Genomic DNA, 22819 nt, shown 5'->3' with positions numbered 1-22819 from the left:
TTATGAAAATCAAAAGGAGAACAGTAGAGTAAAGGAAAGGGACTAGGGGAAAGGAGGGAAGGGAGAAAATACTGGGGAGTGATATTGGCCAAATTACATTGTTATATTGTGTTCATGTACAAATATTTAACAATGACTTCCCAACATGATGTGTAAGTAAGTATAATGCACCAATTAAAAAAAAAAACATGAAAAAAATAAGATAAAACAAACAAGAGAAGGGAATGGGATTGTGGCTCAATGGTAGAACACTTGCCTCACATGTGTGAGACACTGAGTTCGATTCTCAGCAAGGCATATAAATAAATGAATAAAATAAAGATCTCTCAACAACTAAGAAAATTTAAAAATAAATAAACAGGAGGAAAATTCTTCAGAAAGATTAAAGGTTGCACAAGATCTTAAGTAACACAGTTCTATTTGACCCCTAGAGCCCATGCATTTAATAACTGTGTTATCTTCTTTCTTCTAACCATATGATTTAAAATTAAAATTTTGTGTATCTTTTGTTGCTTAAACAAGAGGATCCAGATTATGAGGACATCCCCCTACACCTCACAGGATTGTTAAAAGAAGTACTGATTTGACTCAATGCTTGATAAATGCCAAACACACAATAAATGATATATATTATTTACCTATGTGATTACATTATTCCCTGGTACCAAATAAGAGAATTTCCTGTAACTAAATATAATACTTTTAAAAAAGCACTTGTATAAAATACACTATTTCAGACTTTAAACAAATTTAAATTTACAATGAAAGACTCAAAACACAGGAGTGATGCACTAACTATGTTAACATATGCCTACTTTGGATAGGTTAGTTGCCTACCTTTCAGGAGACTTGAAAACTGACATTAACCTTGGTGATTTCACCTTTTTCCAGAGTCTGTCATTCAGGCTTACAGACTCAAGTCCTTTATATTATCATCTTCTTGGAAGTTGCACTACAGAGAGATGCTAAATCACTAAAACTGAGTTCACATAGTTGGAATATATTCCAGTCATCCAAAAAATTGAAACTTCTAAATTATACTGAATAAAGGTAGAAGACCTAAGTGATAGTATAAGCTTAGCATGCATTAGGCCCTGTGAGTTCAATCCACAGCGCTGAATAAATAAATTATACTGAGTAAATTCTATATGTCATTTGCCAAGAAAAAAATATATGAACAACAGCCAATAAAGGATACCTATAGCCAGAAGCTCATTTCCTGAGAAAATATTTAAAAATGTTTCTCTTTTCTGGCTTAAAAGCAACAAGTATCTTCACAATCAATGCTACACAATTTGTACAATAATTTCCCAGTAAGGGTTTGATTCTATTTTATGAACACCACAAGAGGGAAAATATATAAAGTACTGTTAATCATTGTTTTATAAGTGAGTAATAAGCTAAGCTTCATGAAGTTAAGCAATTCTCAGTAGGTCATTAATATTAATCTTTAATCACAATGTGATGAAACTGCCTTGTTGGAGATTAGCAAGATGGTAGAATAAAGAAGGTCATGTTGCTGGCTGCTCCATGGAGTGAGACCAAGGAAACTGAAAGGCAGCTTCTCAGCAAGTAAGGTACTGGATACCTTCAGGAACACTAATAAGTCCACAGTGTAGAAAATCTACTGCCTTAGATCCATACTGTCAGATAGGAAGACACACAATCAACATGAAAAAGCAAGGGAACAAATCACCCCAAGCAAACCAAGATATTCCAATAATAGAATCCATCAGCACCACAGTGGAAGAAATGTCAGAGAAAGAGTTTAGAATGTACACAATTAAACTGATCTGCAGAGTAAAGGATGATAAAAGAGAGCAAACACAAGTAGCAAAAGATCATTTCAATAAAGAGAGATTTTGAAAACAAACAAACAGAAATCCTTATAAAGGAAAAAATAAGCCAATTAAAAATTCAATAGAAAGCAGTGCCAACAGATTAGACCACTTGGAAGACAGAACCTTAGGCAATGAAGACAAAATATGTAATCTTGAAAATAAAATGGCCCCCAGAGAGAAGATGCTAAGAAACCATGAACAGAATTTCCCAGAATTATGGGAATAACATGAAAAGACCAAATTAAAGATTTATGAGGATAGATGAAGGCACAGAGATACAAACCAAAGGTATGCACAATCTTTTCACTGAAATATCAGATAATTTCCAAAATCTAAAGAATTAATGGGAAAATCAAATATAAGAGGCTCACAGGATCCCCAATGTGCAAAATTACAACAGACCCACATCAAAGCACATCATGATGAAAATGCCTAACATACAGAATAAGGATAGAATTTTAAAGGCTGAGAGAGAAAAATACCAGATTACAAATAGGAGGAAACCATTAAGGATCTGAGCTGATTTCTCAACCCAGACCCTCAAAGCTAGGAGGTCCTAAAATTACATCTACTAAGCTCTGAAATAAAATGGATGCCAACCAAGAATCCTATATCCAACAAAATTAAGCTTCAGATTTGAAGATGAAATAAAAATCTTTCATATTGAACAAAAGTTTAAAAATAACTTGCAACCAGAAAGCCTGTACTTCAGAATATTCTCAACAAACTATTCCATGAAGATGAAATTTTTTTAAAAAATTGAAAACTAGTGAAGGGAGGGATTACACTAAAGGAGCAGTCAATCAAAGTAGAAACTAATTCAAATTAAAAACTAGAGATAAACGAAAATGACCAGAAACACAAATCTCATCTCAATACTGAACATTAATGGCCTAAACACATCAATCAAAAGACATAGTCTGGCAGACTGGATTAAAAAACAAGACACAATACTATGCTGTCTCCAACAGACTCACCTCATAGGCAAAGACATCCACAGACTGAAGGTGAAAGGATGGGGAAAAAAAAGCATCACTGGCATGGATCACATAAACAAACAAGGGTTTCTATCCTCGTATCAGATAAAGTGGACTTCAAGCCAAAGTTAATCAGAAGGGACAAAGAAGGACATTTCATATTGCTTAAGGGAAGTGGAATATAACAATCATAAATATTTATGTCCCGAACAATGGAGTATTTGTGTATATTAAACCAACCCTTCTCAACTTCAATAATTAAACAGACCACAACACAATAGTACTGGGTGACTTTAACACACCTCTCTCACTACAGGATAGATCTTCCAAATAAAAACTAAACCAAGAAACTCTACAACTACATAATTTAGACGTAACAGATATATATAGAATATTTCATCCATCAATGACTGAATACACTTTCTACTCAGTAGCACACGGATCCTTCTCTAATATAGACCATGTTATGTACATTATCAAATATGTTGACATACAATTGTAATATTACCATAATATATTTTTAGCATCTGAAAGGTTATTTTGATAGCTCCCTTTCCATTGATATTAATTTTTTGTCTTCTTGCTTTTTTCTTGATTAGGCTTCTTTGATTTTTTACATTATTTATTTATTCTAATTTGTTATACATAATGGCTGAATGCAATTCATTTCATATTACACATATAGAGCACAATTTTTCAAGTTACTGATTGTATAGAAAGTATTTTCACACCATTCATGTCTTCATACATGTATTTAGGGTAATGATGTCTAACTCATTCCACCATCACTTCTACCCCTTTGCCCCCACTCCCCTTTGCCCTATCCAAAGTTCCTTGATTGCTCCCATCACCATTATGAGTTAGCATTCTCATATAAAGAAAACATTTGGTCTTTGTTTTTATGGGATTGGCTTACTTCACTTAGCATTATTTTCTCCAACTCCATCCATTTACTTGCACCTAACAGAAGAAAAAGTAGGCCCAAATCTCCATCATGTCATATCAGGCCTCAACTTTCTTAATAACACTCCTATAGCGCAAGAATTAAAACCAACAATCAATCAATAAATGGGATGGATTCAAACTCAAAAGCTTCTTCTCAGCAAAAGAAACGATCTGTAATGTGAATAGACAGCCTACAAATGGGAGCAAACGTTTACCACAAGTACATCAGACAGAGCAATAATCTCTAGAATATATAAAGCACTCAAAAACCTTAATACCAAAACACCAAATTACCCAATCAATAAATGGGCTAAGGAACTGAACAGACACTTCTCAGAAGAGGATATACAATCAATCAACAAACATGAAAAAAATGTTCAACATCTCTGTCTAGCAATTCAAGAAATGCAAATCAAAACTAAGATTTCATCTCACTCTAGTCAGGATGGCAGCTATCAAGAATACAAACAATAATAAGTGTTGCCAAGGATGTGGGGAAAAAGGCAGACGCATATATTGATGATGGGACTGCAAAATGGTGCAGACAATCTGGAAAGCAGTATGGAGATTCCTTGGAAAACTTGGAATGGAATCACCATTTGAACCAGCTATCCCACTCCTTAGTTTATACCCAAAAGACTTCAAAACAGAATATTACCGGGACACAGCCATACCAATGTTTACAGCAGCACAATTCACAATAGCTAAATTGTGGAATCAACCCAGATGCCCTTCAGTAGATGAATGAATAGGGAAACTTTGGTATACACACATACAATGGAACATTACTCAGCATTAACCATAGTCTGCATGATTTCAATTTTTAAAAAAAGTAATGGAAGTACTTTTTATATTGGTTGTTTTCATACATGTCAAAACTGATCAAACTGCATACTTTAAATATGTGTATTTTATTGTACTTCAATTTTTACCTCAATAAAGCTATGAAAAAAAAAATTGCCTTGTCTTCCAAGTTTAAATTTTCTTAAATATATATATGAGATATATATATAAACATATAATATATATATGTATAAAATATATATAACATTTACTATCATTACCAAGTTTTTTTACATATATATTAGAGAAAAAGAGGAGGGGAAATATAAACTATTTTAATAATATGTGAAATAGTGATATACAGAGAAATAAAAGGGCTATGCCAATATATACTATGTAAAATGAGAATAAAACTAAAGTTTACAGAAACATACAACTTCATTTTCTAAATGCTGTCTTGTTGTCTTAGACACTCCAAAATACCAAAAGTTTATGACATTTAGAACTAAAATTTGGAATTTTTATATTAATTGAAGTAAGAAAACTAATTTCCTTAAAATAAGCAACAGATATGAGATTAAATTTAGTATCTCCATTAAAACAAATGGAGGGCTGGGGATGTGGCTCAAGCGGTAGCGCGCTCGGCTGGCATGCGTGCGGCCCAGGATTGGATCCTCAGCACCACATACAAAGATGTTGTGTTCGTCAAAAACTAAAAAATAAATATTAAAATTCTCTCTCTCTCTCTTAAAAGAAAACTAATGGAAAATTACTATTATATAATATCAACAGAGTAAAAACTGATTCAAGTTATAGACTTACCAACAGATGCTAAAATTAGTAGAGAAACCAGACATTTACATTTTCAAATGAACTCCACATACATTATTTACTATTAGGAAAAGTAAAAAAACAATTGTGGAGAAATATGGTAGACACTACCATAAGGAAATCATAAGGAAACATGAGAAGTACCCAAACAAGATACTATGCTACAAAATTACCTGTCCAGGCTCTCCAAATGTCAAAGTAAAAATCAACAACAACAAAAGGGTAAGAAACTATTCCAAATTAAAACAGACTAAAGAGACAGGACAACTAAATGCAATGTGTGATCCAGGACAGGAAAAACCAAATAGTTACAAGGATATAATAACCAAAATCTCTGGTGATACCTGAACACGGACAAGTTATGCATCAATTTTGAACTTCCTGACTATCTTGACAGTCATTTCTGATTATGTTACTGTCTTTATTCTTAGGAATATACAATGTAGCATTTAGGGACAGAGAGCTAGCTATAGGTCTGCAGTTTATAATAACTACTTGAGAAGGATTAAGAAAACAATTAATATACATGTAAATTTTAAAAAAGGATAAAGCAAGTAAGACATATGTTAACCACTGGTGATTCTGAGTGAAAAGTATGAGAGAGATCTATATATTATTCTTGCAACTTTTTCTATAAATTTGGGAACTATTTTAAAATAAAAATAATAAAAGATAATAGGGGCACACCATGCAAATTATTTATGAACACAACATTAGAACTACCATTTAAATAACTGAAGAAAATTATTTATTAGAGATTAAGTTTTTTAAAAGAAATTTTTAGCATGATTAAATATTTTAGAAAAAGTAAGAAAGCATATTAAACACTATTGCTGCACAACTCCAGAGGCCACCCTTTACATGTTATAATGTCCTCTAGAGTTCTACAATGGTGTGGTGCTGTTATAACAAATAAAATATAGAGAATACACTTCCCTTCCTCTCAAGCAAATCACTTCTTTACATAGTTATGAATTCTAGATTTAATATAGAATATATCTTAGGAAAACTCAAGTTTATAAATGCATCTTAATACTCTTATAGGTACTTATCAACTTTAAAATTAATATCTGTTCATTTTAAATTTTATTTTCTTGAGGTACTGAAGAATGAACCCAAGGCCTCAGCATTCTAGGGAAGTGCTCTACCACTGATCCACATCACCAGCCATCAATTCTAATTTTAGTAAGTTGTCTGCTACCAAACCAACCCAAACCCCAATATAAAATCCTGAACAAATCAGATCTCTTCAAAATACAAAAACCAATCAAACTAAAAACTCCCACAAGTTCACAGAAAACCCCAGAACAAACTACATTATTACCTGTTTCTGAGGATAAGAAAAGGCTTCTTTTCCTATAGTGCGAAGAATAACATGATGCTGACCTTCCAAAATAAGCTGCTTACTGTCTTCCACAACATATGCCTTAAAAACACAAAGCAAAAAATGTTACCCTCTTTGGCAATAACTGCAAAAGTAAGTAACTAAACATTTGATGGAAGGCAGAAATACTTTGGCTAATATGTATAAATTATCAATAACCTTGGATGGCTGTGTCAGCATTTCAACTTTTATCTATTCATTCAATCAATAAAGACTGTGCCCCCAAAACCTCTTTTGATTCAATATAATTTATCTGGCCTGGGTGTTTTAAAGAGATAAATCTTGAAATTTTTCCTAATTTTCTACTTAAGAAACTTCTTCAAAAGAATTATGTCATAACACATGGTTTTGCCCCTCTATCCTTACTGAAATGCCAATATATAGGGAAAAGGTTTCCTTTTACATTCTTGCTTATAAAATGCCCTAGGGTTCATCTCATAGCAGAGAAAAATTAGTAAGTGTAATCATAAAACCTATCAGTGGAAAAGTGATGTCCTTGGAACACCTTAAATATAAATACATATGCTTTAATAGGCTTTTTTTTTTTCTTCTAAAGACAGTAAGCCGATTTCATCTATATTAACTAATTGTTCCAGTTTATAAATCTCCCTCTTTAACTGCTTGTTTCAAAGAACGTATCTTTAAATGGCTCTGATATACTGTTATTGTCACATCATGTAAACATAGTTAAAAAAAATTGGCTTTAAAAAATTAAGCCTATTAGATTCAATAAACAAAAAATTACTCAGTCAAAATGCTATAAAAAGTTTCCAGCCAGGCACAGTGGTGCACGCCTGAATTCCAGTGGCTCGGGAAGTTGAGGCAGGAGGATACAGAGTTCAAAGCCAGCCTCAGCAACTGTTAAGCAACTCAGCAACTGCTAAGCAACTCAGTGAGACGCTGTCTCTAAATAAAATACAAAATAGGGCTGGGGATGTGGCTCAGTGGTCGAGTGCCCCTGAGTTCAATCCCTAGTACCCCCCCCAACATAAAAAAAAAAAGTTTCTAAATGTGTGTTTACTTCCAATTTCTAAACTTATCTTACTAGGGATCAGACCCAGGGCTTCACACATGCTAGGCTAGCACTTTACCACTGAGCTAAAACCCAATCTCCCAACGGTATATACTTTTTGAATTGTATTGCATTAAGGCATAGAATATCCCAGAACCCTTTCAGCATCCTTATGTGCAGAACCCAGAAACCCAGGAGTTACATAGGGAGGTGACCTTTAATTCAAGAGTGAATGGTTGATGAATAAGGTCTTGAAACAATGTCAGACATGTTTTCTGAATAAGGTCTTGAAACAATGTCAGACATGTTTTCTAACAGTCCCATGAAACTGAACAACAGTCACCCATCATGCATTCTCCTCTCTGCATAAAGGCTTAAATTTTTTAAACAAACTTATTTCTGGCAAAGACTGGTTAAGAGTTGTATCCTCTTTTTCCAACTTCCTTTTTCACAAAAACTTTTTAAGTTCTTAGTTTTTTCTTGAATCATATTTTTTTAAGAGTCCTATTCTTTCTGTGTATCTTATTCCACATTTAAAATGAGTTTTCAAGACTTCTTTAATTTAATGTGTCATTTCTGCATTCTCTCACTCAAAAAACAATCTACCCAGCCACTTGTCAACTGAGTATCAATACATTTATAAGTACCAGCTACTATCAAACTTCATATCCCATTCAAACTTCCACTTTCCAATAGAGGATAATCACACTTTTAGATAGCTTTCTTCCTCATGTTGTCAGTGACACTAGTAGTGGCCTTTTTTTGTTCAGAGCCATTTAAAAAAAAAAAAAAAAATCAAACTTTCCCCCCAACCAAAGTTATTGTGGATTTCAAAATGAGAACAGAATATAGCATACATTATTCAAAATCCTGTCTCAAAAATATTACAGATTGTTACATGGCATGAGCCTTTGGAGTGACAGCCATGAATGCCAAGGATACATTTACTTAGTGAACGGTGGTTTACTTTAAGGGGCAATACTGTTGAACCTAAAAACAGGATCATCTTGATTTTCAACTTTAAAAGCATTTAATTTCAAGCTAATAGGATGTAACTAATCTTTTTAACATAAAACACTTTTTATAATCAATGAGGGTTATGAGATTACTTAAGCAACAGTTCATCTGTTGTTGTTCACTCTTATGAAGCTTGGTTTCAAAAACAGTTTATTTTTAATAATAAAAAATCTCCCCCATTATAACCTTCTCTTTGCTGTTTTCAAATTTTTATTGATGCATATAATTATACATAACAATGGAATTTGTTTTTGCATATTTGTACATGCACAAATTAACAATATAATTTGGTCAAGATCACTTTGCAGTGTTTTCCCTTTCCCTGCTCTTGAATCCTTTCCCTGTCTTCCTTCCCACAACCTCCCAATCTCTTTACTGGTCTCCCTTCACCATCCCCCCATACCTTTATTTTCCATTATCCTCTCTGGCTTCCATATATGAGAGAAAAAATATGATCCTTGACTCCCTTGGACTGGCTTACTTTGCTCAACATAATCAACTATAAATGACATAGTTTCATTCTTTATGGCTGAATAAAACTCAATGGTGTATATATATCACATGTTCTTTATTCATTCATCCACTGATGGACATTTAGGCTAGTTCCATAGTTTGGCTATTGTGAACTGTGCTACATGGATATGCAAAAATTTCTTTAGAATGCTCTGATTTTTATTCTTTAGTATAAATATCTAAAGAATCTGTGCAGTGCTAGACATCAAACCCAGGGACTGGAACATGCTAGGCAAATATTCTACCACAAAGCTATACTCCCAACAACAACAACAAAATGGTCCATTTAAAAACACCTGGTTTAATAAAAATAACAGTCTACAAAATATTAATCAATTTTATGACCTACGATGGGACTATCTACGCTAGTTCTTGTAGTAGGTGACACAAAATCACAGCTTTGTCACAGAATCGAGGTAAGGATATTGTCCAAGAACATCCTTAATTTCACAATAGTATTATTTTTTTAATAAAATATATGCATATGATACAAAAGGGTGTGCTATTAAAAAATGTTTTTTTATATTACTGCTTTGTTCATTTTAAGGGAAACTACTGCCTAAATACTAATTCTGGTTGACCACATGTGGACTCTACTTGAATCTGAATTTTTAAAACACTGGTATTTTAAAATTCAATAATATTTTCAAATAACCTGGGGAAACTAAACAGAGGAACAATTAGAAAATTATTAAGGAATTATAAATGATTTGGTTGGGAGAGAGAACAATATTGTGGGATTAAACAAAAATATATCATATTAAACAAAAATTATATTAAAACAAAAATGTTGGACTTGAGGTACAGCTCAGAGGTAAAGTGTTTACCTAACAAGTACAAGACCCAAGGTTCAATCCCTAGCAATGAAAAGAAAAGTCTTCATCTGCTAAAAACATCTTAAATCTACTAGAAGTACATACAGAAATATTTACAGATGAAATACGTCATTTTAAAAAATACATAAAAAATATGCCTAGCATGTGAAAGGCTCTGGGGTCCATCCTCAGCACAAGAAAAAACCAAACTAAACCAAAAAATACAACACGGCTAGGAGTATAGCTTAGTGGTAGAACAAGTGGTGTGTGGCCTTGGGTTCGATCCCTAGTAACAAAAATAAAAAACAAAAAAATAAAGGTAAACATGAAAAAAAGGAGGGAGGGGGCAAAGGAAATGGATGACACGAATAACAAGAAATTAATAGCTCTTGAAACCGTGATAAAGGTACCCAAAGGCTCATGATGTTATGTTTTCTTTGTTACAAAAGTAAATGGAAATTTCCAAAATAAAGAATATCAAAAGTTTAATAAACCCCTACTCTTAACATGCTTACCAAATCCACAATATTCTCAGTCATAGAGATAAGAATAACACAGGAAAAAAGTCATCTAATTTGAATTAATTCTTTAGGCAAAAAGTTTTAAAAGTTGTATGGAACTGTTAAAAAAAAAAGTAAGTTATAAAACAACTGGAATATTGAATCTGAAAAATTTAAGCAGAAAATATCTGAACAGTAGTATACATTTATTTTTCAGCTTGAGAGCCAAATATCTGTGAGGCCATCATACACCATCTTTCTGTGGCAGTTTTTAAGTAGAGTTGCTGTATTAAATTACTGGACATTCTCAATACTTGAATATGGAACATGCGCATAGGGAAAGGAAATAACATGACACTTTGTAAGCTCTGTATTATAAATGGGAAATGCAATGTCTTAAATAAAACTGTACTTCACATTGGAGAAAAAACTGAGGCTTGCTGAAATAATTTAGTAGCACATACCTTCCATAATATGATAATATTCAAATCCACCTCACTGCATTTCTGAATCAATCTCACAGCATCCTCTATTGAATGTTTTTCTGTATGTAGAGACAACTGAGCTTGGGGTTTTTTCAACTCAGAAGATAAACTTCGATAAAAGAAATCTGCACATGGACTTGCTGAACTTATTATCTGTTAAAAGAAAATCATATCTGTATGTAAATTCTTTTAATTAAATGTCTTGTCAGAACTTATTCTATATCATTCATTTAAAGATACCCTGCCAAAATTTACAATTTTATAATTTACATATACCCAAAAGGCTTATTCAGTAACTTCCTGTCAATTTGGTTCAATACAGGCTGGTTACTGGATCACTTAAAAGATGGTACAAAGTACTCAACATCTTAAAAGATGTCACTCCAAAATAATCAATCTATACTCTCATGGACTTCCAAATATCTAGGGAGGATGAATAAAACAATAAAATGTTGAAAATAAATATTTTACTGTTAAAATAACAAAGTGTTTCTTATTCGAATACATAGAACACAAGACAATATCCAGTGAAACAGAATACAAACATTAACTTGGCTTTTACAGTTGACATGAAAGAACATGAGAAAAGAATTTTAAATGCACTCAGAACTATAGGACTTCCTTTAATAGAATACTATGCTTCACAGTAAAATCTCTGCACTTATTGTTTCATGATTAACAGGCTATGTATATATCATGTAGATTTAAGCTATAAGATAGAAAATAAATATTTGACTGATTAGAATAAATAAATATTAATAAATATATTTTTCCCTTATGAGTGAAACCTTCTGATAAAACACTGTCCCACAGTTTTCTCCTGAATCTGTAGTACTTGATAAGTTTTATTTATTCAACCAGATGTGTCAAAAGGAGAAATGTTATCACATAAAACTTTCCTATGTTCATATATGAATACACAACCAGTGTAACTCCACATCATGTACGACCACAAAAATGAGAAGTTATACTCCCTGTATATATGTCAAAATACATTCTACTGTCATGTATATCTAAACAAACAATTTTTTTTAAGTTGTAGATGGACCCAATACCTTTATTTCATTCATTTATTTTTATGCGGTGCTAAGGATCAAACTCATGGCCCTGAGCATGCTGTGAGCACTCTACCACTGAGCCACAATCCCAGCCCCTAAACAAACAAATGTTTTAAAAAGAAAAAAAGGGAGATGTCTTTGTTTCCACCTTCTACAGTAGTCTTATACAAAGTTATTTAACTATAAATACAATAAACAATTACAACCTTAATATAATTTAAGAACCATACAGATGTTTCTAGAGATTTTTCTTTAAATATTTTTTTTAGTTGTAGTTGGACACAATACCTTTACTTTATTTATTCATTTTTATGTAGTGCTGAGGATTGAACTGGGCACCTGGCACGCACCAGGTGTGCATTCTACTGCTGAGCCCCAGCTCCAGCCCTGGAATTTTTAGATTTTTTAAAAGAAATAAACAAAACAAACAACTGAAGACCCCAAAACTAAACTCAACCATTCAAAGCATATTATCTCCATTGGGCTTTTATAGCCATAAAATATTTCTAAATAGCTGCTTCCTTAAATTGTCAAAGATTGTCACAGAGGTGTATCAAATGAAAGTCAAGGATAAGAAGTACAAAATTATAAAGTTATTTGGAATTATCAAAGAGAACACAAAGAAAAAAATCATCCCATTAATAATATACAATTACACAAAATTGTATAATGTGTGTCCAGTGTTTTTCAAAGTAGGTCCCCAAATAACCTGTTCACATTATCTGCAGGATTGGTTAAAAATGCAAATTCCCAACCACTACTCAAGATGCAATGAACCATAGCTTTAGAGGTGAGGAGGCAAAGCCTATACTTTAACAAAATCAGCTAGAATCCTGACATTCAAAACTAGGGTCTATAAACTAATAACCTCATCATTACTTAGTATAACTATTTAGAACCTTAGGTTCTTACCCCCATTCTACTGAATTAGAATCTGTATCTAACAAGATCTACAGTGAACATTTTTTGAAAGCTTAAAAACTACTGCTCAAGATGATTCTTTTATATATATATATAATATGTATATAATATATATAAATAATAATATTTAATAATTTTTAAATATTTTTTAATATTTTTGTTTATTTCTTTTTTTATGTGGTACTGAGGATCAAACCCAGGACCTCACGCATGAGGGCAAGCACTCTACCACTGAGCTACAACTCCAGACCCTGAAGATGATTCTTATACATAATTATAATGGAGTATTATTGCCCTCAACAATAATACCTTTAAAATTACAAGATAGCCTTAATGTGTCTAGCTTATTATTTGAGTATCAGAACCATAAAATGATATGCCAATATCCTGGGGTTAATATCTATATATTGTACTGGAACCATTTTTCCTAACAAAGAAGTTCCCTTATATAATTCTGCTTTTTTTAAATTCCAAGAATTATGTTTAACTCATTAAAATTTTCAAAAGAGAAATAATTCTAAATAACTAAAATGGTATGGTTCATATTATAGTTTTAGTTTGTTTAGGAATTGAGTACAGGTTGTAAAACTCAACAGTTGAAATATTCACCTTCCACAGAGTGTGGGGACTACTAAAGCAACAGTTTTGCTAAAATAGTCAAATATCCCAGAATTTTTTTAATTTTTAAATCAAATACCATTGTGTTCATATGCATACCTGTTCATTTCCAAAGATGATATCTGCAAAGGTATACCTTTCTGAGGACTGCACAGCAGCTAAAAAAGAGGGGGAAACAAACTAATCATATCATTGCCACAAAATATAAAATGAACATTTAAGAAAGTATAAAAGTAAAATGCATTTACCTTCTTTTTCCTTACATCTTACTGCCTTGAAGCAAAACTTTCCTTTCTCCCTACTGGCAAGTTTGGCCTCTAGGAAGAAAAGGGAAAAGTTTACTATATTCCTCAGATTATGACATGGTAAAATCTAATTAATTATTCAGACTTTTTTAGTCAAACAATTTGTAATTATAATTAATACTTTAGAAACATTTTTGTTTTTGTTTCAATGAAGTCACTCTTCATTAACTTCTTAGGATAAAATTAAGTTTTCTCAAAATATATGTGAGAGATGTTCCAAATAAACAACAAGTTTAAAAAATCATACTGGGAGGCGGCAATCCCACCACTCTATTATAATTTCTTCATTTCCTTTCAGTATTTTCTCATATATATGACCCTAATCTAATGCACATACTTTGCTATGTGGGTGTGTTCTCCCACTATTGCAGACACTTTTAAAATGCCAATAAGTACATTTTAATGACCAAAATTAGAAATGTAGCATAATTTGCATTGAATCCACAAAAAAATTTTCCCCATTAAACATAATAAACTACTCTGAACACATGAATTTTCCTAGATTTTAAATTAATTCTTTCATATAAAGATTATAAGGATTATATGAGAATTAATGTGAGGCTAAGGATATAAACATTTTTATGTCTTTTGAAATACATCATTCAGTTCTTTTCCAGTAAAAGTTACTATCATTTTCAGCTTCATATCAATCTTACAATCATAAGACACTCTTATATTATTCATAAGATGAAAAGTTGATAGGAATATTCTGGGCAATGCATATGACACAGTATGCATATTCTTTTGTTTGAATTACAGATATGAAAATACACAAAAAGTAGTAGAAATATAGGTATAGCTATTCTAAACTCTTAAATTTTTCATAGTGATTACATACTCAGGTACTGATTTTACAAATGGGGGAAAAAATGGAACAGAAATAAAAATAAAAGTAGAAAAATGTAGAAAGAAATAAAAACATGGAAAAGACTGGATCAAAATGGGTAATTTGGTTTACAATCACATCAATGAAGGAAAGCACAATTTAATGCTTAAAAAAGATAATTTTAAGGATGGCACCAATAATCTTATGATATTATAGTACTACTTTGAAAAATCAAGCAATGTTGTCAGAATTTATTTTGAAGAGGAATAAAGGCACAAACCTTTATTTTCAGTGAGATTTACAGAGTTCTGTAACTTCCAGTGCTTGCTACTACTTGATACTTGTACTATGTGGAATTCCTTAACACCTGCTTCACTCTATGAAAAAGAGAAGAAGCACTAAATTAAACTATTCCAATAAGAACAAAATTCAGACGTACCAAAGTCCATACCAATTAACACCAGATGAGATATTTTTTTAATCTTAAAGTAATTGTGCACATTTCAGAAAGTTGAAGTTATTTAAATTCTTTTCTTAAACAGAAAAATAAACATTTTAGATCTGAGTATTTTTAAACTAGAATGCACACCCAGTGGTAAATTTAAAAATACTGAAAGGCACTGCATTATTAAAATCTAGCACAATAAGTGTACTGACAATATTTAATAGGTCAAAAATTATTTGTTGTCGATTTTTAATTAAAACATGGACTTTTTATTTCTTTTAATATTTCTGAGATCTCATTCAATTAAAGCAAGGAAAAAAATAAGCAATAAAAACAAAATACAGCCTTAATATGTAGCCTATGTGTAAATGAAGCAATTTAACCAGTATATAATATTTTTATTCTCCTAAATAAGAGCTATTTTAATATTTGAAATGATTAAAACTTTTTAAATTTTTTTTTGTAGTTGAATATGGACAGCATGCCTTTATTTTATTTGTTTTCATTTTTTTCATGTGCTGCTAAGGATCGAACCCAGTGCCCTTCACATGCTAGGCAAGCACTCTGTCACTGAGCTAGAGCCCCAGCCCCTAAAAACTTTCTTGTTCAACTAATAAACAAACTAATATTTTTGAAGATCAAAGTACTAGCTTACTAACATTAAATATTCTAAAAAAATCGACCTTGCAAATTTATGAATGCTAAAAGCAAGAGAATACTAACAATTCAAGTAGTATCTGTACTACCGAATTAATCTGAGTCTAAAGTTGTATGAGATCACATTTCCTTCTTCAAAAACATTCATTCTGTTATTTATAGTGCATAAAAATGGTGAAACTTGGAAATGCCTTATATTAAAGGAACAGTACTCCACAAATAGCTGGGATTACAGGGTCACAATAATGTGCCCAACGATTCTTGTGTTCTTTAAAATAAAGTATGACATTTTAAATTTAAAAAAAAAAAAAAAGGAACAGTACTATTAGAAATATATAACTAAAGGATTACTAAGTTAATACTGTGTATGAAATCTTATAGAATTTCATTAATTTAATTATGTCAATGGAATATACTCAATGATGAGACTAGAAAGCACTTTAAGAGATTTCTTTTAGATTACATCACTAGCATAAGGGTCTATATATCATGTAAATATGTATTATATTAATATCAGCAGACCCTTTCATTTGAAGAGACTCTAAGGGATAAGATTATAGAGTTAATAGATAATTAAGATGTTTTCCCAATATTCTATATGAACATTCCCAAATTCCTAGCTTATATTGTCCTGTGAAGTAAAAAAAGAACTTATACTTTAAAAAGGGCAAACAATTCAAATGTTTTGTTACAAACAAAATTCAGCTCTAAACTAACTTACAGTATTGGTATTTTCCACATCCACAAAGACTAGCATATTCCCTCCTCTGCCTTCTTCATCTTCTAGAGAATTACTTCTGCAGACAGTAGCTCGCACATTCAAAGATCGGCTGGTACAAATAACTGCAGTGTGCCTTAAGATTCTGTGTCTGAAGAAGTAAATACATGCAAATTAATTAAAAATTAAAAATCATTCTCTAATTACAAATAAAGATTTTAAAACTTGATAATTCAGGACCATTCATATTTGAGAAAAACAAAGATGATACAATAAAGTAAAATTACTAGTTAGCCCATCTTTAGTTTAATTCTACTCAATTTGAAAGGAAACTATTAACCTCCCTGACTCTAGGCTTATTAACTTGCTTCATACAGTAATATCTCAATTATAGCTCTTCTCTGATAGTGTTTCCAATGTTACTGTACAACTACTGAGCTCTTCACCATACAGTTTTACATTTCAAAGACTGTTCCCTTTATTTCTTTCACACTAAGTTCAGACTGTGGCTGAACAAACTATATTCAATTTATATTTTCTAAGTTACAAATCTTTTTTTCATAGATATGGTCACTCCCTGGAACATCCCACTACACTCTTGCTTACCCCCTTGATATGCAAATCCTGACATCTTTACTGTCCTTGGAAGCTCTTTTCACCACTACCACATTCCAGAAAGCCTTCCTTGATTGCCTTGCCCAGAATACTCCTCCCTTCTATTATCTTGTGGAAAATTACCATTTACTGAGGACTTAAAATGTACCCATACTTATAAATACCTCATTTTTACCCTCAAAGTTTTACAAGATATTTAGACATTCCATTGAATAAAATAAATGTAGCATAATTATTCCTAGTTAATTTTGTAAAAATGAGAAGGGAATTATCACATATAAAATGTTCTGCTGTGCAATATACAGGCGACAGGTTCTGGTAAGTCAGTTAGGTATGATTTCTTCAGTGATTACCCATTTTAATTCCACTCTAATCATCTGTTCTGAATACACCATAATGATATTTTGTTCATACATTGAAGGGAGGCACTAAGGAAAACAAAGTAATTTTCTTAAAAACAAATGACTGTAGTTAGGTTGCTTCATATACAAATGACATGATATTTTAATACATTGTTATTTGTTAGTTTCATAATCGTGACAACTTAGTCACACTTTGAAGAATCATGCAGTTTATAGACAAAAGATCAATGTAATTAAATAGTTTCTACTTTTGGTTATCTAGAATTAAGATATATTTGGGATGACTTCATATAAAAATATGCATTTTTGAAGAGAATAATTTCTCAATAAAAATACATATTAAACAAATATAAAACACTGATTCAAATTGTATACCTATATTAAACATAGTGGCAAAATTTTTAAAATTTTATCATACTTACCGTATTTTAGGCTGCTTTTTAACACTTTCATAGTAAAACAAAAAGTTAATTTCATGGACACCTTCTTCATCTGGCCCACGTAACCACATTGGTAGCTGGACTGAAGCTCCAGGTAGAAGAACAGTGTCAGGAAGGGGAACAGGAATCACTTCTGGCTGACTCCCTATGCCAATGCCAAAGTCTACAGAAGAAGCTGATGATATAAGTGCTGTGCACACAGAGGTAGAGTCTGTCACAACAGTCTTGTAAGCACTACAATTTTCAGAAGCTGAAGGGCTCAGTGGTGTTAAAACAGCAGTATTACCACCAAAAGTAAAGAACTCTGGACGTTTAGAAACAACCTTCAAGGCAGTAAGAGGACATTTGCTGACATTGACAAATTCTACATATGCTTTTCGAATTTCTCCACAGAGAAGTCCTGTAGGAAAATGTATAAAGAACACCTGCATTGGAGGGAAAAAACATTATTATATTGTCTGTTAAAAATTTTGAACTTCTAATGAGTAATGTTTTTAAGATGCTGTATGTCTTTACTAAAGGTTTACAACTATTTCATTAATTCTCTGATAGCTGTTTAAAAATAAATAGCTCCATTTTAGAGAACAGAGTAAGACAAAGAGACAAATATTTATTACTCAGCTATTAAAGGTAAAATACAAAACAAATCTATAAAAATTCTACAACTTTGTAGCTTATGAACAAGAAAAACTATAAATAATTTAACATGATTATAAAATAACAATCATTCTTATAATCCTTATCACTGTCAGTTTAAAAAGCTTAAATATACATCCTTAAAATAAAAACATATACCATGGATCTTAATGAAGAGCATCTGATAACATATCCATAATTATAAAACCCACAGTACTCCAAACAACCTCAGGCTTTTAATTAATAACTGACATGGGGCCAAAACCTGGCATAACTAATAACGTTTTTTTTATCTGCTGCTAAAAACTAGATATATACTGTTCTTAGATTACATGACAATTATCATTAGGTTCTCACTTGGAAGAAACCAAAACTGAAAACTTAAGGTAACAACTTCTGAATGTAGTTTAATACATGAAAGACCAAATCAAACTTAGATTGGAAAATCCATCCCAGTACTCCCAGAAAAGGTCACTCATCCTAATTCCATACCTCAAAAAATGGTATATAAATGTACATTTGTATGTTTTAAATTTAAGGAACAATGTGTAGAAAGTGGATCTACTGAAAGATCTGCATTTTTAACACCATTTTTTTGTAACAATTTTTTTAAACTATCATATGCAAGGTTAAAGAACAAACAAGTGTTGTCAAAAACAAGATGAATGTAAATTAAGAAAGTTGTGTACTGAGGACTAAACCCAGAGGTACCTATCACTGAGCTATACCTCAGCCCTCTACTTGTTTATTAAGACACGATCTTACAAAGTTGCTGAAGGTCTCACTAAATTGATTCTGGCCTTGAACTTGATGAGGATGGCCTCCTTCCTCAGCCTCTGGAGTCATGTGGGGATTACAGGCATATGCCACAGTGCCAGGCTCAACAGAGGTTAAAATCAATTTCATCTGGTTCAACTTTCATCATTTTATAATTAAAGAAACTTTCAAAGGACAGATAATTAGGGACAAAACTAAGTCTAAAAGTAAACCCAGGCATGGTGGTGTGCACCTGTAGTCTCAAGAGCTTACAGTGTGACTGCCTGTCTGAGTCACGTGGGGGGGGGGGAGCGGGAAGGCGTCGTCCTCCTTTCCTAGCCCCCCCCATCCGCCATGTTTTCAGGCTGGGTCTGGCTCGGTCTTCCCCCGTAAGGAAATGGCCGGGGAGCTCCAGGGAACCCAGGAGCCGTTGCTTCCGCAGAGCCTGGGCTAATGAGGCAGGGCAGCGGGAAAACCCGAGCACTTCTGCGCGGGGAGGGAGGCCATGGCGTCCAGCAGTAACTGGCTTTCCGGGGTGAATATCGTGCTGGTGATGGCCTACGGGAGCCTGGTATTTGTACTACTGTTTATTTTTGTGAAGAGGCAAATCATGCGCTTTGCAATGAAATCTAGAAGGGGACCCCATGTCCCTGTGGGACACAATGCCCCCAAGGACTTGGAAGAGGAAATTGATATTCGACTATCCAGGGTTCAGGATATCAAGTATGAACCTCAGCTCCTTGCAGATGATAATGCAAGACTGCTACAACTGGAAACTCAGGGAAGTCAAAGTTGCTACAACTATCTGTATAGGATGAAAGCTCTGGATGCTATCCGTGCTTCTGAGATCCCATTTCATGCTGAAGGCAGGCACCCCTGTTCCTTAATGGGCAAGAATTTCCGCTCCTACTTGCTAGATCTTCGAAACACTAGTACTCCTTTCAAGGGTATGCGGAAGGCCCTTATCCATACCCTGCTGGATGGCTACGAGACAGCCCGCTACGGGACAGGGGTGTTTGGCCAGATTGAGTACCTGCGCTATCAAGAGGCCCTGAGTGAGCTGGCCACTGTTGTCAAAGCACGAGTTGGGAGCTCTCAGCGACAGCACCAGTAAGCAGCCAAAGACCCAACTCAGTCCCCTGAAGTCTCCCCAACTACTATCCAGGTGACATACCTTCCCTCCAGTCAGAAGAGTAAACATGCCAAGCATTTCCTGGAATTGAAGAGCTTTAAGGATAACTATAACACATTGGAGAGCACTCTGTGATGGAGCTGAAGGACTCTCCCTGCAGACTGAGCCAGACATCTGTGGTGTCTACTGGGCAGTCCTCAGGAAATCTGGCTCAGCAGGCCCAGGCTGTTTTAGCCAAAGCTCCTGCTGTGTCCAGGGTTCTTAGAGCTTGTGTCTGAAAGGTCATTCCCCAACTTTTTCTTACAGGCATTTTCAGAATATCAGCTAAGATTTTATTTTCCCCTCAGTAGAATTTTTTTTTCTTCTGTGTTTGAATTCAGATGTCATTCTTATTTCTGTCACAAGTTTTCTTAAAAATCTTCACTTGTTTTTGGCCATAGTCCACCTATTTAATCCCAAAGGTGAAAAGTAAGGTATCTTCCATGTCTGTCCCATTGTTCTCAATTGAGTGGGAACTGCTTGGTTTTAGGGTGTCTTGGAGTTGTTTGGTGGAAGAGGTGGGCAAGATCAGGGGTGGGGTGAGAAAATGGGTGGTATGTGTAACAACTTACCCTGGCACTCCATTTAAACCAGGATGTGTTGAAACATTTACACAACTTTCCTCATGAGCACTGATCTGCCTTTCCACCTTCATTCAACCCTCTTTATAAATAAATGAACAAAAGGGAATGTTCTGACACCTGGAATAATCTATGCCGAGATACAAGATGGTATGGAGGAATGGTTTCCCCTAATAAGGCAGTGTACTGGTATGGTTTTATGGATTAGTTATTTAATAAAATGAACCATTAAAAAACAAACAAAAAAAAGAGCTTATGGTGAAAGGATTGCTTAAACCCAAAAATATGAAACCAGCCTGAGCGACACAATAAGGCCAAATATTAAAAAAAGTAAAGCTCTATCCATGACAATGTTATCTGAGAAGCACTGCTTTTAAAAACTACTTGTATATTAACAGTCTTAAAAACTGAAGAACATTTAAGTGATCTAGCTTAATGAAAATTACAAACTAGCAGACTCACTTAAAAAGGAATAATTTATTTTGACAACTTCAACTAAACTGATCAGAATATTCTCTTCCGAAAGTAAAGATCTCAAAAATTCTTACCTATACAATCCCAAACAAATGTTCACAACTATAATGGTGAATAGCCCTAAAGTAGCATTTAAATTCTGTCATTTAAATTATTCTTCAGTCTCTTAACTTCTAGTTATAGCCATGCAATACTAATCAAAATTATTATTGTGGAAACTTAACAAGCTTGGGCAAGATGCATGAAAAAACAAGGTAAAGATTATCAAATAAATTTGTCTTGTCAGATTAAAAAAAAAGATTAAATAAACAGCATAGTACTGACACAGAAAGAAATGAGGTAATAATTACTAAAAAGAATAGGAGGCATACAAAAACAATCCAACAGGAAAGGGTACTTTAGGGATATTGGTAAATAAAAAGATAGCACAATGGGTTGCCCATACCCTATTAATGGTATTGGGACTAGAAACAAAGTTTGATCTCTGTCCCCTTGCTATCCAGAATACATTCTTGCCAGGTATGGTGGTCCATGCCTGTAATCTCAGTGGCTCAGGAGGCTGAGACAGGAGAATCATGAATCCAAAGCCAGCCTCAACAAAAACAAGGCACTAAGCAACTCAGTGAGACCTTGTCTCTAAATAAAATACAAAGCAGGGCTGGGGATGTGGCATTGTACTTGAGTGCCCCTGAGTTCAACTCCGGTACAAAAAAAAAAAAAAAAAGAAATACACTCTCCAAATTTAAAACTCGCAGATATTAAAAATAAATAAATAAAACTGGGGATGGGGATATAACTCAATGATAGAGCACTTGCCTATCATAAAAGAGGCCCTGGGTTTGACCCCCAGCAGGGTGAAAAAAAATTAATCTGTAATTTGACTAAGGAAGCCTATTGTTAAATATAAAACTTATATCCAACAAAGTAAAAAACTATCCAATATGATTTCATGTAAGTTAAAAACCTCAACATGGTCAAAGACAGCAGATCAACGATTAAACATGTACAAAATATTTTTCAACCAGAAAATGATGCTCTAGTCCATATGCCTTTTATTTACATTTAAATGCAACATAACTGAGTAAGTGTCAAATCTGGGTAGAATACATACACTGCATATACACCCACATATA

General features: G+C 33.2%; 2 protein-coding genes across 9 annotated transcripts in view; one reads left to right on the top strand and one right to left on the bottom strand.

Annotated features, from left to right (window-relative positions):
- Trappc8 (trafficking protein particle complex subunit 8) overlaps nucleotides 1-22819 on the bottom strand; it is a 92241-nt gene that overhangs the window by 9650 nt on the left and 59772 nt on the right. For all 8 annotated transcript variants that reach the window (XM_021734656.3, XM_021734658.3, XM_013363840.4 and 5 more), the window contains 7 exons: nucleotides 18051-18493; nucleotides 16655-16802; nucleotides 15112-15208; nucleotides 13949-14017; nucleotides 13800-13858; nucleotides 11083-11256; nucleotides 6702-6803 (listed from right to left, as the gene is read on the bottom strand). In XM_021734656.3, the coding sequence (XP_021590331.1) occupies nucleotides 6702-6803; nucleotides 11083-11256; nucleotides 13800-13858; nucleotides 13949-14017; nucleotides 15112-15208; nucleotides 16655-16802; nucleotides 18051-18493 (1092 nt within the window). The remainder of the gene's footprint in view (nucleotides 1-6701; nucleotides 6804-11082; nucleotides 11257-13799; nucleotides 13859-13948; nucleotides 14018-15111; nucleotides 15209-16654; nucleotides 16803-18050; nucleotides 18494-22819) is intronic.
- LOC101977599 (protein C1orf43 homolog) lies at nucleotides 19812-21464 on the top strand. The gene has a single exon (XM_013363842.4). The coding sequence runs from the start codon at nucleotides 19966-19968 to the stop codon at nucleotides 20572-20574; it is 609 nt and encodes a 202-aa protein (XP_013219296.2). The 5' UTR covers nucleotides 19812-19965; the 3' UTR covers nucleotides 20575-21464.

The sequence above is a fragment of the Ictidomys tridecemlineatus genome, chromosome 13 (genome assembly GCF_052094955.1).
Source record: "Ictidomys tridecemlineatus isolate mIctTri1 chromosome 13, mIctTri1.hap1, whole genome shotgun sequence".
NCBI lineage: Eukaryota > Metazoa > Chordata > Mammalia > Rodentia > Sciuridae > Ictidomys > Ictidomys tridecemlineatus.
Note: the sequence above shows the minus strand (reverse complement) of the source record. Positions and strands in the feature narration are given on the sequence as shown.

Excerpts from the sequence above, each read along its gene's own strand:
- LOC101977599 (XM_013363842.4), top strand. The coding sequence starts at position 19,966 with ATGGCGTCCAGCAGTAACTGGCTTTCCGGGGTGAATATCGTGCTGGTG.